Genomic DNA, 13,924 nt, shown 5'->3' with positions numbered 1-13,924 from the left:
TTCCTCCGAGTCTTTATCTGCTGATGGAAAGATTCCCCCCGGTGTGTCAAAAGAAGCTGTATTTTTTTTTTGATTTTTTTTTTGTGATTAACAAGCTCCCAAAAAGAGTTACTTGCCTCGCGGGGTTTCCACCTGGGTCACCAAAGTTGTCACCCTTTGGTGACCCCGGGGTGTAAATGTCTCGAAGGTGGCTGTGTGTGCTGTGTGTGTATCCGCATCATGTGCACAGTCTTTAGCAGGGAGTGTGGTGTACAGTTCAGTGTCTGCATACATGCAAACATGTACACTGAAGTTAAGCAGTCATGTGGCACACAGTTGCCATGTGACGGCTTTTCCTTTTTTTTCCTTCTCCTTTCTCCTATCTCTCTCTTTTTGGAGTTATGCTTATTGTGGGATGTCAGTGACTGCGCTCATTACTATTATGGGATGCCGCACGGGGGTGGGGGGGGGGGGGTGGGGTGTGTGTGGGGGGGGGGTGAGCGTCTCCATGGAAACCCTGGTTGCTAAGGGGGGGGGTGCATGGAGGAATGGGGAAGAGACTGTAGGAGAGGGAGGGGGTGAGTTGACTATTATGGTCTGTACGTTGCAAGGTAACTATGCAGAGTGGGGGAGGGGTGACTAGAGTGTGGGGGGATATTATGGATGCCTGCCCCCTGATCTCTTTGTGTGTGTGTGCGCGCGCGCGGGGTGTAGTGCGAGAGAAAAGAGGAGACGGCGTCGTGTGCACACACTGCCAGATTAACAAAAAAATACGGAAATATATTTAAATTGTTTGAACGTCGTCACCTAAAAAAGCTTCCAAGTATTGATTGGAAGGCAAACTAAGCCCGGAGTTACTGTTTTGGAAGCTGTGGAATCAAGTTGTGAGTATGATAGTTTGGTTATATTGTTTGTGAATTTATTTCAGTCAGAATATATGTTAGTGGTAGCTTCATAGTAACGGATGGGGCATTGTTACATTGTGAATTTTCGTTTTATAGTGAGATAGTTTGTGTGAGGCTCGTTTCAATCTGAACCTGGCCGCCGGTCAAGCTCAGCTAGCACGCATGCTAATGGGACGGGAAACTAACGATAGTGGCAAGATGGCATGTCAGCTGAACGCATACATCGAATGAGTGAGGGTGCTAATCTTGTGCGCCGTCCAACTTGATAGCTTTACATTAGCCGGAGAAAGTTAGCTCTCTTTTCGAAGAAGCACATGTGGTGACTGTTTATGTTGCTCATTTTACCGGATGGATGTTTTGAATGTTCTTTGGTGCTAAATATTCACTTCCGTTTTCTTTTTTGTTCTTTTATTTCCCTTGCCGAAACCTGGCCGGCTGCCCTCCTACACACACACCACGACTTGGATAGACTCAAGACTGGGACAAAACTCTGGGTCGAAACGGATTATCCTACAAACAAATAACTTTATTTAGTTAGCTAAACTGTTAGCTAACTAAATTCAAAGTTTTTGTTGTTCGCTATGTCTGGAAGTGAGGATGATAGAGATGATTTTGGAGCCCCCGAAGACCGGTTAATGCACGGTAAGACTGTCATTTGTTAGCTGAAATTGCTAAAGTTCATATTGCTGCTTTGCTAGCATGATCCGTGAATGAAGGTTTCTTGGATATCCATGTCAATCGTGTCGCGAAGCTTGATAGCAAGCGCTCGCTAGTCAAGGTTGGCTAACTGCCGGTCGCTAACGTTACCGACATTAGCAAACTCATTCATGCCGTGCTGCTCTCTCAAACGTTAATGAAATCCGCCGTGGTTTATCCCTTTCATAATCGAAAGCAGCATAGCTGACAGTTGCATTGTCGTGAAGTCACGCCGAGTTGCCGGCATATTCCCGGGGCCTAACGTTAGCCAGCTACCGGTATCTTTACGTGTCGATGACAAGATGGAGGCAGCCAGTTAGCTTGGAAGCTGGCGGATGACGTTCTGTAGCTTTCCCCTCCTCATGGTCGGTGGCTCCGATTTGAGTGTGGAAGAAGTAAAAAAAAAAAATTATTATAAACAAAGATGTTTGGATGCTAAAAGACTCGTTTTTAAAAATCTAATTAAATGCTGGTTTTCAGAAACTGGCCTGGCTAACGGTCGCTTTGTTTACAGTTTTTATAATGCTGCTCAAAGCAGACGAGCACGCGCGCTGTACACGGCCGAACCATTTAGAACAGAAAGTACTGCGAGTTAGCTTCCAATGCTAATGACCGCATTAAAACTGGGTTTTATTCATCAGAAGCTTTAAAACTTACTCATTTTTGTAGTTTACACCCGTGATGTAGTGATAAACAAAGGAGTGGTTAAACTGTGACCTCCAGTCGCTGATGAACAAAAAACAAACACCTACCATTGTGGGCAAAATTATATCTCTGTGATATTTTAGGAAAAATAATATGTATTATTAATTTTCAAATATATAAAAAAACCCTATCATCATAACTTACCAAATTTTGCTAATGCCTACGATAATATTTATTATGAATGGTAATATGAGCTCTGGATTTCTTTTCATAATACTTAGCTAAATATGTTCCAGTTAACTTTGTAGTTGGATACAGTGTACACACACACAGCTGGGCCCCCTTAATTTGACCTATAAAGAGCTCATCACATTACGGCTTCTCTCTTACCAGGTGCATCTTAATGGCAACTTGCCATTTACTTTTTACCATAGTCAATTACATTAATAGGCTTGGAACGCCGTTCCACTTAACTTTGGGGCAACCAGGACTGTGCCAGATACTGGACTGAAAACCTCTGCGTCAGAAGGTGGGCAGGAGAGGGAGTGTGCAGTAAACATAATGACTAATCTGTTGTGAATTACTTTTTTAACCGATTTGCACCACTCTACTAAGGTCAGCTTGTAAAAGGGATAGTAACCTAAACCAGTTGGCTATCCTCTAAACTGTTTCCAGCCAGGCTATGAAAATACACGCAATACAAAATTCAGCAGCCATTTCAACTACATTTTTGGCATAGAATAGGACCTCCAAATGACGGCTGGTTTCCTGCCAAAGTGGCTGATGGAGTAAACAAACTGAACCACAGCCAAAATTTACCAGCATTGTGGCTGGTGTTTGTTTCCCACTCTGTTTCCAGTATGTAGGTGTCTACTGATATGCATGCTATCTTCATGACTCTTTGTATTCAATAATGGTATCACGTGGCCATGCAGGCTCATGCACAGTCCCTTTCTGTGTGTCTCACCCTGAAATGTCTTGCCTGGCCTGGTTGCAGATGACGAGGAAGAGGAGATCTCAGAGAATGAGACTCCCAAGGTGAAGAAGAAGAAAAAGGCCAAGAAGAGCCGAGAGAGCAAGAGCAGCAAGAGGCGGTCCCGCAGAGAGGTAAGGACTTAGTGTGTGTGTGTGTGTACAGGCCTGTGTGTGGTCGCTTAGGTTTATCAACGTCACACATACAGACCACGAAAAATAAAGTTATATACATCTTTTCAGATGGTTGCAAATTATGTCAGAAAGAAGTACAAAAACAACAACAAAAAAAATCGGATCAAAATCAACAGCAAAACCAACGAATGCAAGGCAAGAAACATGAAAGCAAACCATAAAAGGGAAGCTAAAAGCAGCCAATAAAATGCCATAAAAGCAAGTCTATCAAAATTAGTTATTAATTAATTAAGAGGGCTAAGATGATACAGATTTAGCCAGCCTAAACTTCTCAGACAGGTCGTTGTAATGTCTCTTGTTTTTAATCTGGACTTTGGAACAGCCAATAGAAACCTGCCCTAGGACCTCACACTGTGATCCGGCTCATATGGGGTTAAGATGCCTGTGATTATAGATTCACTAGATCTTTCTGTAGCTTAACTGCGATCAATAAAATAGCTTTTATCGCTGGGACAATGTCATCTAGGCCCAAAACATCTCAGTCACCAGCCACTGTCACCATTTTACAAGCTAACTACATAATTAGAAGAGAATTGTCAAAGTGGTGAGTATAACAGACGTACAACCATTTGTCTGCTTACTTCCCACTCTGGTTTATTTTGACGGTTTTCCTTTGTTACTTCTTGAACTATGTAAGGTTCTGGAAGTGAAGCCACTTCTAACGTTGACGTTTACACATATCCAGTCCAGCTGCTCGGCTGACTGTAAGGCAGGAGCAGAGGGTTAAAACCCACACAGCTAGCTTCCCAAATGATGAAAACGGCAGCTAACTGTCTGCAACTTTTAACAGTCTTCTCCTGTAGGAAAAGCAGCCACAAAGTCAAATTTGCTGGATCGTGGCTATGATCATAAAACGTATAATACTTTGCAAGTTTAAATGGTTTCTAAGACCAAAACAAGTCATCTATTCTTGCTATTATGTATCCTGTGTTATATTTTAATACCCAAAACCCTCCTGTCTTACCCAGAACCCCCCTACTGTTTCATTTGAGATGTTTTATCCTTTTAGACTTATCAGACCTGCCCAATTTGTGCCTTTACTGTGTCCCTTTTTCCTAAATACATTTGTTTTATTTTGAAAGCTGAGCTATTTCAATTCAATTCTACTGGCAGCTGACTGCCATTCGGCCCAGTTTTACATTTTGTAGGAATGAATAGATCTGAACTTGTCCGTCATTTCAGAGATGTGATTTATCTTTCAGTATTTCAAGATTTCTTTTGTTGAATTCCACAGAGAAATCCCTCTTTCCCTCCATTATATCTTGAGTTTGTTGCTTTCGCTCTGCTGACGTCTCTCTCCCCTTTTCCCCCCTCATTTCAGGAGCTGGCCATCAGCTCGCCGGAGCCCATGGACGTCGGCGGGGCGGAGGAGGCGGAGGACGGCGGCCCCGCCCAGCGCTCCGACAGCGAGGGCAGCGACTACACTCCCGGACGCAAGAAGAAGAAGAGAGCCAGCAGCGGCAAGGACAAGAAGAGGAGCAGCGCCGGCGCCGACCGCAGCGCCGCAGGCTCCTCCTCCGCATCCAAGAGGAAAGACCCAGAGCCCGAGGAAGAGGAGGATGACGACGACGACGACAGCTCGGTGAGGAGGAAGAATAGAAGTCTGTCTGTGTGCGTGTTAGGGCTAGACTGATATGGGCGTTTGAAGGCCGATAGAGAGATTTTTGGATTGAAACTACCAAAAGTCGGTATTTCTACTGGTAATCGGTGTCTTTAATTTGCCAAAATTCCCCAGAATTGAAGTATTCAGTGTTTTCCCCCAAAATATCACATTCACAATCAATTCGGGTTAAGGGCTTCCTATAGACAACCAGTGTAGTATTGATCAATTCTACAGAAAATATGTATCTAACAAACTGCATTATATCTATCATATCAGAGATGGATGGGTAATCTGACAAAATGATTGATCAAATTAAATTATGGTGCATTTTGAAGGATAGTTGGTAACTGAAGACCTTAGTTGACAAGGACTTTGTAGCATTTTTGCAGACTGGATCTTCAATATTTTAAGAAATATTGAACGATCAACTTATGGTAATGTGTATTTTTCGAAAGCAGATGTGTATATTCTTTTTCATTTGCTCTTGTTTTGCATCCATTGGTTTTCTATGGGAACACTGAGCGGGTTTGCTTCAGTATGTGCAGTTGTAATGTCTGAGGAAACCCTTTTGAAAGCGGGCCAGTATCGGGCATGGTTTGGGTGCCTTAACATCAGGCTTCTGGTGTAACCAAACCAAACAAAACCATGTGCACAAAGCATGCTGCAGAAACACTATTGTCCATTTTGGTTTCTGGGTTAAAACATGTAAGATCTGCCGTCCTTGTGCAATTACAATGCTGACACATTATGTAGTCTTAACTTTTTAACTAGTCATTTTCTGCCCCATGACAAGTGACTGTTGGCTGTGTAACCTTAATCTAGTCACACACGGCTTGACAAACACAGATATGATATGAGAGATGGTTAAACAAAGAGCTGTGTCTGGCAGACGTGGAGCCTGGCGGCCAATAGGGGGCCTTGTAGTTAATGACACTTATGCAAAGGGTGGGGGTGTATAAGGCATATATGCTGTTACTATGGCAACGCCGCCTAGCGCCGCAACTGCACTGCGCTCTTGACCCTTTTCTTTTTTGGTTAGATAAACACATTTTGATTCATTGGCAGAGCCGGCCTCCCTCCAGCCTGCAGTCAGTTCAGTAGGGTGGTGGGAGATGGATTTGGTGACAAGTTTCAGGATGGTGACAATAAACAAGGACAGGACACTTAACTTTTTTTAAATTTACTTCTCTGCTCACCTGGCAAGGGCGGGCAAACTGAAAAAATTTACTTTCCAAGAATAGATTTTAGATTTGTATACATTTTTCACCCATTTTCAATGCTCTTTTGTGTATAGAATGAAGCACTGTGTTAATTTTGAAACTTGCGTACACTCATACTCATAGATCAAGTTTGTAATTCAACATGAATTTTGATATTTGATAAACCTTAGTTCAGCATCCAGGCAGCAGAGAAACAGCAGTTTAGAGCAGTGGTTCTCAACGTGGGGTCCGGGGACCACCAGGGGTCCTTGAGAGGGTCCCAGGGGGTCCCCCAGCAAATCGATGAATTGTGAAACTTCACCATTATTTCATTTAACACAATTAGAGAATGTAGAAGAATGACTGTTTTGATCATAGTTTCTCTGTTATCTCTCTACCTATAATACAGATAGCCTTAAAAATTCTGGACAAAATCATATCTAACAGTAAAAATATTCTCCGATTTGGGTCCAAGAGACAGAATCTCATCAAATGGGGGTCTGTGGCTCTATTGTGGACTAAATTAGGGGTCCATGATATTAAAAGGGTTGAGAAACACTGGTTTAGAGGCTGCCGCTTTGTGCAGAGCAAAACCAAACCATTGAGATGTTATAGGCTCAAAAAGTTACTGGTCAGTGTGGCGGTGAAGACAAATTTTTACCGGCATTTGATGCATGCTGGGTCTTAATTTCAGACCAAGTCCACTGGCCACTTTAACCCTTTTACAACACAAATGTGACTAGTATAATTTTTTTGAAAAGGAAAAAGACCCGCAAGACTTGAATGTTTCAACCGGTCAAAGAGTTGACAAAATGTAGTAATTCAAAATTCATTTAACCTAGAGCTAAGTAGGCAGAGTAGCATTATGCCGCAGAAAAAAAAAAATAAGTGGTGGAGTTGTTCTATATTGTGAGAGGTAAAAACACCACTCACATGTCATGACATGGACTGGACACACAATAAGAGGTAGAATCGGAGCGAACAAAGGGGTTTTTTTTTCACCTGGAGGTAAAGTGGCGTTATGCTACAGACAAATAATAGATGATGGGTTCTTCTGCAGCGTGCGAGAACAGATCAGAGCCTTTTCTTTCTCTGGAGGTAACAGTGCAGAGCATCTTTATGGTGGAATTGGTCTATAGAAGGTCCCACATGTTGGTCATTCGGTCTGAGCGTGCTCAGTCTCTGCTGTTTACTGCACTTGAATGTGTTTGTCCAGCACAGATTTCTTTTACGCAGGTCTGTAAACACACACACCGGGCGGGGAAAATACTGTTGTACACTCTCGATACATATTTTATGTGGTGGTGTGTAGACCCGCTGTCCTTTCACATATTGTGAAATTTGTTGTGAAGAATAATTTACACCATTACTACACCATGCTGAACACCGACCAGGGTCTTCTAATCCAGTCAAGAAGTGGAAGACGCACAGAGCTGCTACCCGTGAAACTCTTGGTTATATCGTCTCTTTAGCCCATTCTAAATCATATTACAGCGTCTTTGTACATGTGTGGTCTTGTCCGCCAAACCGGGTTCCCTTCCACACTCTGTTCACCCGATCGATTGATTTGATTTGTATCGACGGCTCCTCGCACTCACTGAGTTAAAACGGCGCTGAGCTAACGGGCCGAGAAATCTCTTTTGATGTTTTCAGATTTTGATGCAGCTGCCTTTGTTCTTTTTGTCATAAATAATCCAGACAAATCTTACAGCTGTTGGAAGGAGGTTTTGTTTTCACCTGTTTGAAATTTGGTGGATCAGTTGATAAAACTTTGGTGGTGATCTGAGATTTCTGCCATTAGAAGATTATAGTTTGTTTTTTTTAGTCATAACCAGTATGCTGCATTCAGTTGCTTGTGAGAATGTCAGACATCTGAAACTTCCAAGTTGGCTGATAAACGGTGTTGCATTCACATGCTTTCTTGTGAATTGTAAAATCAAACCTGGAAGACAAACGATAAACAAACATAAATTGTTATAGAGGCTGCAGCTTTGCAAGTTGGAGAATTCAATTGTTTAGCGTTGACGGAGGTTTGCACTTTACCTGAGTTCCTTTTAGTTGTTTCTGTTATATTAATGCATGTTTTTGTGCACAAAAAGTCAAATAAAAGAACAGAGGAGGTAGTGAACTGTTTTTTGTTGTTGTTGACTGGACTGCAGCTGGTGAATCCCACAATTTACTAGCCAACCCCAGTTTGTTGTTTGGATATTGACCTTTTTAATTTTACGTTTACACGTGTCCCTCTGATATTAATGAAGCCTGTTGTTGTTGTTTTGTTTCCTGCAGGAGCCCAAGACGTCGTCCCAGCTGCTGGATGACTGGGGCATGGAGGACATCGACCACGTCTTCACCGAGGAAGACTACCGCTCTCTGACCAACTACAAGGCCTTCAGCCAATACGTCAGGTAGGTAGAGACACACACACACACACACACAACTACTAACACACCAGAAAAATCCCCAGTATCCAACTAAAACAACTGGCTAAAGTGCCAGGAAACTACTAAATAGGTTAAGTATGGTTAAATGTTGTGTCTTCAATTTCACTCTTTCTGAGTGCTCTTACATTACTCTCCTAAAAATCTCCCCAGTTGTGCTGAAGCTTACTTACTGTTTTTTCCTACTTTTCCGGCTAGTTTTGGGAGTGAAATTTGACTCCAATTTTATATGATTTGGCAATAAAAAGGTCTCAAATGTAACTTGCAGAAACGCATCGTCATCCCGAATATGTCAAGTAGCTAATGTGACCGTGTTCAGAGCTAAAACTAGTGCTGCTTTTAAACTTGAGTCGGATTCCTCTCTCTTAGATTCATCTGCCTTTGAGCACCAGTCTCGTCTGTATCTCACTTCCTATGTCTTTCATCTCGTCTCTCCTCCAGGCCGCTCATCGCAGCCAAGAACCCCAAGATCGCCGTGTCCAAGATGATGATGGTTCTGGGGGCCAAGTGGCGCGAGTTCAGCACCAACAACCCCCTGAGGGGCGCCGCCGCCACCAACGCCGCCCTGGCCACCGCCAACGTGCCGGCCGCCGTCGACACCATGGTGTCGGAGGTCGCTCCGGCCGCCGCCGCGCCGCCGCCCCAGGCGGAGCCCCAGCCGCCCCCCGCACCGCCCCTCCGCAAGGCCAAGACCAAGGAGGGCAAAGGTACGGCGAGAAAGAACAGAGTCGTCTTCATTTAACATTTATGCTGCGTTCCATTCAGAGTAGGAAATTCCCAGCTGGTAGACCGTAATTACCTCCTCGGTTAATGGTATCAAATTAATGGTACCCCCCCATTTTAGAACGGTTACAAGAGCCTGGAGGCTTCCCTGAAAATGATTTTGATAATTCCCAGGTCAAAAAAAGTTTGAGTTGGACAAAAAAAAATGTCACACATGACACACATTTTTCGCAGTGTAGGCTTATTACTGTCAAGAAACATGACAGCATCATCAAAGTTTAAATGTGCATGCTGCCCAGTAATGCCCCAAATCACCATGTGCAACAACTGTACCTGAACACAACATGACCTGATATTTAGTACAAATACAGTGCAAGACATAGGGAGTTGACAAAACATATCCTGTCACTCGACATATATTGCAAATATTATATTACATATACATTCATTGCTTTATAGCTGTGTTTGGATATCACTTTTTGTTAGTAGCAAGTGAATCCAAAATGTTACCATCAGTATGAACCTTTACCAGGTGAAATGGCTGTTTTTAATACAATATATCCCCCTTGGAGAAACACCTGTCTGTTGGCTGCTGGAGCTCACAAACTCACCAGCCATGAGCCAAAGGTTTCCCCCCCCGGACTGGATCTCTGTCCGTTGTTCTTTGTTGATATTCTCCTTTTCCTTTGTGCCGTACTGACCCCTCTGCCTTTCTTCCCTTTTGTGTCTTCAGGTCCCAACGCCCGCAAGAAATCCAAGCCGGTGGCCAAACCGCAAGAAAAGAAGAACAACGCCAAGACCAAGAAAGTGGCTCCGCTCAAAATCAAACTGGGAGGCTTCAACAGCAAGAGGAAACGCTCATCGGTACGATCTCTCACTCTGTTGCTCTGTCTCCTTTCTGTTGATGAAAGCATGCGTTTGAATCCACTCTTCCTAATCACTGGAAATTCTCCATCTCCTGTGTGTGTGTGTGTGTATGTGCTCAGAGCGAGGAGGACGAGCCTGACGTGGACAGCGATTTTGACGATGGCAGCATGAACAGCGTCTCGGTCTCAGAGGGATCCAACAGCCGCAGCAGCCGCTCCAAGAAGAAGCCGTCCAAGAGCAAACCCAAGAAGAAGAAAGGTACGTCTCCATGCTCTCTCACTGTGTGTGTGTGTGTGTGTGTGTGTGTGTGTGTGTGTGTGTGTGTGTGTGTGTGTGTGTGTGTGAGTTAAACTGCTCTTTAACTGTCTTCTAGCCCAGGTGATTCAATTGTTTTGCATGAATTACGATTGTCGATGCATAAAGGGAGATGCAACTAGGCTGGGTGATATTGGATTTTTTTCAATATCGATATATATATCAAAATATGTCTCACGTATGCAAAATCAGGGTAAATAATCACATTAATGTTCATCCCATTGAACCAAATGGTAATGTTAGGTGTGATGTCAACAAAAACCAACAGAAATTTTCAAATAATATTCCTACCATATCTCATTTTGTTTGAATTTTTAAATAAAATTAGCCTGTTATCATCACTTTAGATCCCAAAATCACCATATGAGTCCACTGGAAGACGATAAAAGGATAATATAGATGCAGCTCAATATTAAGAAGGTGATTCTGCTAATTTGTACACCCATTGTGGTTTGGTTGTAGCATAAGACACCGTTGGAGATATAGAGTTAACATGGTGGACTCCTGCCGGTGTCGGCTGTACCTGTTGAGCTGTAAATGACTGCAGGTTAAATAAATGACTGCAGGTTCCAGTCGTGGGTGAAGACCGAGGGTTAAACGCACAGCGGGCAATGTTAATTATTGCGGGCAGGATGGAGCATGAAAATCGGCGTAACGCATAACAACACTGAGGACGTGTCTGCGCACACATGGGGCGATTAGTCAGCGTGTCTGAGTCAGTGGAGATGGGTATATTTAGCAGGACGACATGCCGGTCTAGGCCGTCCGTGTCGCACACTGACGCATCCTGAGGAGCCGCTATCACAAGACACACGAGGTCAGACCCACAGAGGTCAGGGAGGACAGAGGAGATCACTGCTGGACTGTGGGAAACATTTTAACACCAGTTTTGGTTTCACTACTGGTGTTTTTTTGTTTTTTTGTTTTTTTTTTGGTTTAGTACTTCTCAACGTGGGGTCCGGGAACCACCAGGGGTCCTTGAGGGAATTCCAGGGGGGTCCCCAGCAAATTGATGAATTGTTAAACTTCAGCATTTCATTTACAAGAAGTTAGAGAATGTAGAAGAATGACTGTTTTGATCATAGTTTCACTGTTATCTCTCTACCTACAGTACACATAGTCATGGGATTCTGGACAAAATCATATCTAACAGTAAAAAAATATTCTCAGATTTGGGTCCGAGAGACAAAATCTCATCAAAAAGGGGTCCGTGGCCTTAATGTGGACTAAACTAGGGGTCCTTGATATGAAAAAGGTTGAGAATCATTGCTTTAGCACTTTAGGGTTAGCGCCATACCATGAAATACATTGTGTGTTTCTTCCCAAAATGAGAGATTCACCACTGGGGAAACACGACAGCTACTCTGACTAGGGCTGCAACTAACGCTTATTTTCATTATCGCTTAATTTATCATTTTATTTTTTTTTCCAATTAATCGATTATTCATTTAGTTTATGAAATGTCTAAATTAATGAAAAATGGCCATCACAAGTTCCCGGAGCCCAAAATGCCTCTTAAAAGTTGCTTATTTAGTCTGACCAGCAGCCGATTTATAATGATACGAAGTGAAGGAAATCAAGCAGATCTTAACATTTATGAAGCTGTAACCAGCTAATTTTTGATTTAATTGATTATTGAAATCATAATCAATTAACTTTCTGTCAATTTGATAAGTTTTAGCTTTCTTGAGTCCTTTACTTACATAAAGGGAAACATTTTAGGTGATGATATGTGCATTTTTTGTAAATACTGAGTAATGAAGATTAAGGAATGGTTTTCCTCCCCAAAACGGGTATTTATAGTTTTGGAATGAAACCCTTCAACTTCATTGTGTAGAGAATTTCAATGAGGAAATGAGTATTCTTGGTAAAAATGACTTCTTGGAAGATGGGAAACGTTTTTATATTGTTGTTGACAGACAAAAACCCACACAAGTGCTCATTTTCAGATTACGGCAAATGAGTTGCGTCAGATCCTGATGACCACCCCATCTGTAACGCTCTGACGTCCAGTAACTCTCTCTCTCTCTCTTTCTCTCTCTCATCCCTCTTCCTTCACCTCCCTCCCTCCCTCCCTCCCTCTCTTTATTTCCACTTCCTTCCCTCCCTCCCTCCAGTAGAGACAGAGGACGGCGACGGCTACGAGACGGACCACCAGGACTACTGTGAGGTGTGCCAGCAGGGCGGGGAGATCATCCTGTGTGACACGTGTCCCAGGGCGTACCACATGGTCTGCCTGGACCCCGACATGGAGAAGGCCCCCGAGGGAACCTGGAGCTGCCCGCACTGCGTAAGGGACACGCTTTTATACGTTTTTAGATTGTAGGCGTTTATCCTGACGCTCTCGTTCCAAGACACTTAAGAGTGAGTGGAAGAGTGGAATAAGCTTCCGTTCACTGTATCGCCAACATTATCTGCAGTTTAAAACTAAGGAGTGTAAGGGGCAGCAGGGTTTCTGCAGGTCCTTGAAAAAGTCTGAAAGAGTCTTACATTATAAAAATCAATTATTAGGCCTTCAAAAAGCCTGAATTCAGCCTGAAACCTGAATTATTTAAAAATAGAGGTTTCAAGTTATTGGAGGTCTTTTTTTATGTAAGGAAATTAAAGTCTCAATGAAACAGCATTTTGAAAAGTACCTTGCATCCTTAATGTGATGTATTTCTGAAATGCCAAAATTTCTTTCCCTATGTTTTATTGAGATTACCGACCAACCCCTCTCCCCCCTCCCTCTCTCTCTCTCTCTTTTCAGGAGAAGGAGGGCATCCAGTGGGAGGCCAGGGAGGAAGGCTCGGAGGGCGAGGAGGACAACGGCGAGGCGGGCGAGCCGGAGGAGGACGACCACCACATGGAGTTCTGCCGGGTGTGTAAGGACGGAGGAGAGCTGCTGTGCTGCGACTCCTGCCCCTCCTCCTACCACATCCACTGCCTCAACCCGCCGCTCCCCGAGATCCCCAACGGGGAGTGGATCTGCCCCCGCTGCACGGTGAGTCGGCCAATAGCGGCGCTCCTCCGGGGTTTCAGAAGCTGAAGGTGAAGTCCAGGCGAAAAGCAGAGAGTCTGACGGGAATAAATCTCCAGAGACCAGTAACTCCATTTAGTGAAAACAAACGGTTACTGACTAACATGATTCATCAGTTGGCAGAGGGGTGACCAAGTCAACTCTGCTCGAGTCCCAAGTCAGTCTCAAGTCTTGAGGCACATGTCTCAAGTCAAGTCCCAAGTCTAAATGTAGATTACCAAGTCAAGTCCAAGTCAAGTCCATGTCATTAATGTCAAGTCTCAAGTCTTCTCTTCATGCATCAAGTCAAGTCCAAGTCAAATCCATGTCATTAATGTCAAGTCTCAAGTCTAAATGTAGAACAGCAAGTCAAGTCAGAACAAATCAAG

The 13,924-nt window shown here is 43.5% G+C and overlaps 1 protein-coding gene across 1 annotated transcript in view; it reads left to right on the top strand.

Moving 5' to 3' along the window:
* Positions 1-687: 687 nt before the first annotated feature.
* The window catches only part of LOC139638812 (chromodomain-helicase-DNA-binding protein 4-like), a gene marked incomplete at its 3' end in the record, with an annotated part of 29,254 nt that continues 16,017 nt past the window's right edge, over positions 688-13,924 (top strand). The window contains exons 1-10 of the mRNA XM_071512850.1: positions 688-863; positions 1,354-1,526; positions 3,223-3,332; positions 4,714-4,974; positions 8,481-8,599; positions 9,074-9,339; positions 10,089-10,219; positions 10,342-10,480; positions 12,655-12,827; positions 13,287-13,520. Coding sequence (XP_071368951.1) covers positions 1,466-1,526; positions 3,223-3,332; positions 4,714-4,974; positions 8,481-8,599; positions 9,074-9,339; positions 10,089-10,219; positions 10,342-10,480; positions 12,655-12,827; positions 13,287-13,520 — 1,494 coding nt within the window. The remainder of the gene's footprint in view (positions 864-1,353; positions 1,527-3,222; positions 3,333-4,713; positions 4,975-8,480; positions 8,600-9,073; positions 9,340-10,088; positions 10,220-10,341; positions 10,481-12,654; positions 12,828-13,286; positions 13,521-13,924) is intronic.

The sequence above is a fragment of the Centroberyx affinis genome, unplaced genomic scaffold (genome assembly GCF_046629955.1).
Source record: "Centroberyx affinis isolate AG114_WGS23_722 - 3 ecotype Tasmania unplaced genomic scaffold, CSIRO-AGI_Caff_v1 ptg006582l_1, whole genome shotgun sequence".
NCBI classification, from domain to species: domain Eukaryota; kingdom Metazoa; phylum Chordata; class Actinopteri; order Beryciformes; family Berycidae; genus Centroberyx; species Centroberyx affinis.
Note: the sequence above shows the minus strand (reverse complement) of the source record. Positions and strands in the feature narration are given on the sequence as shown.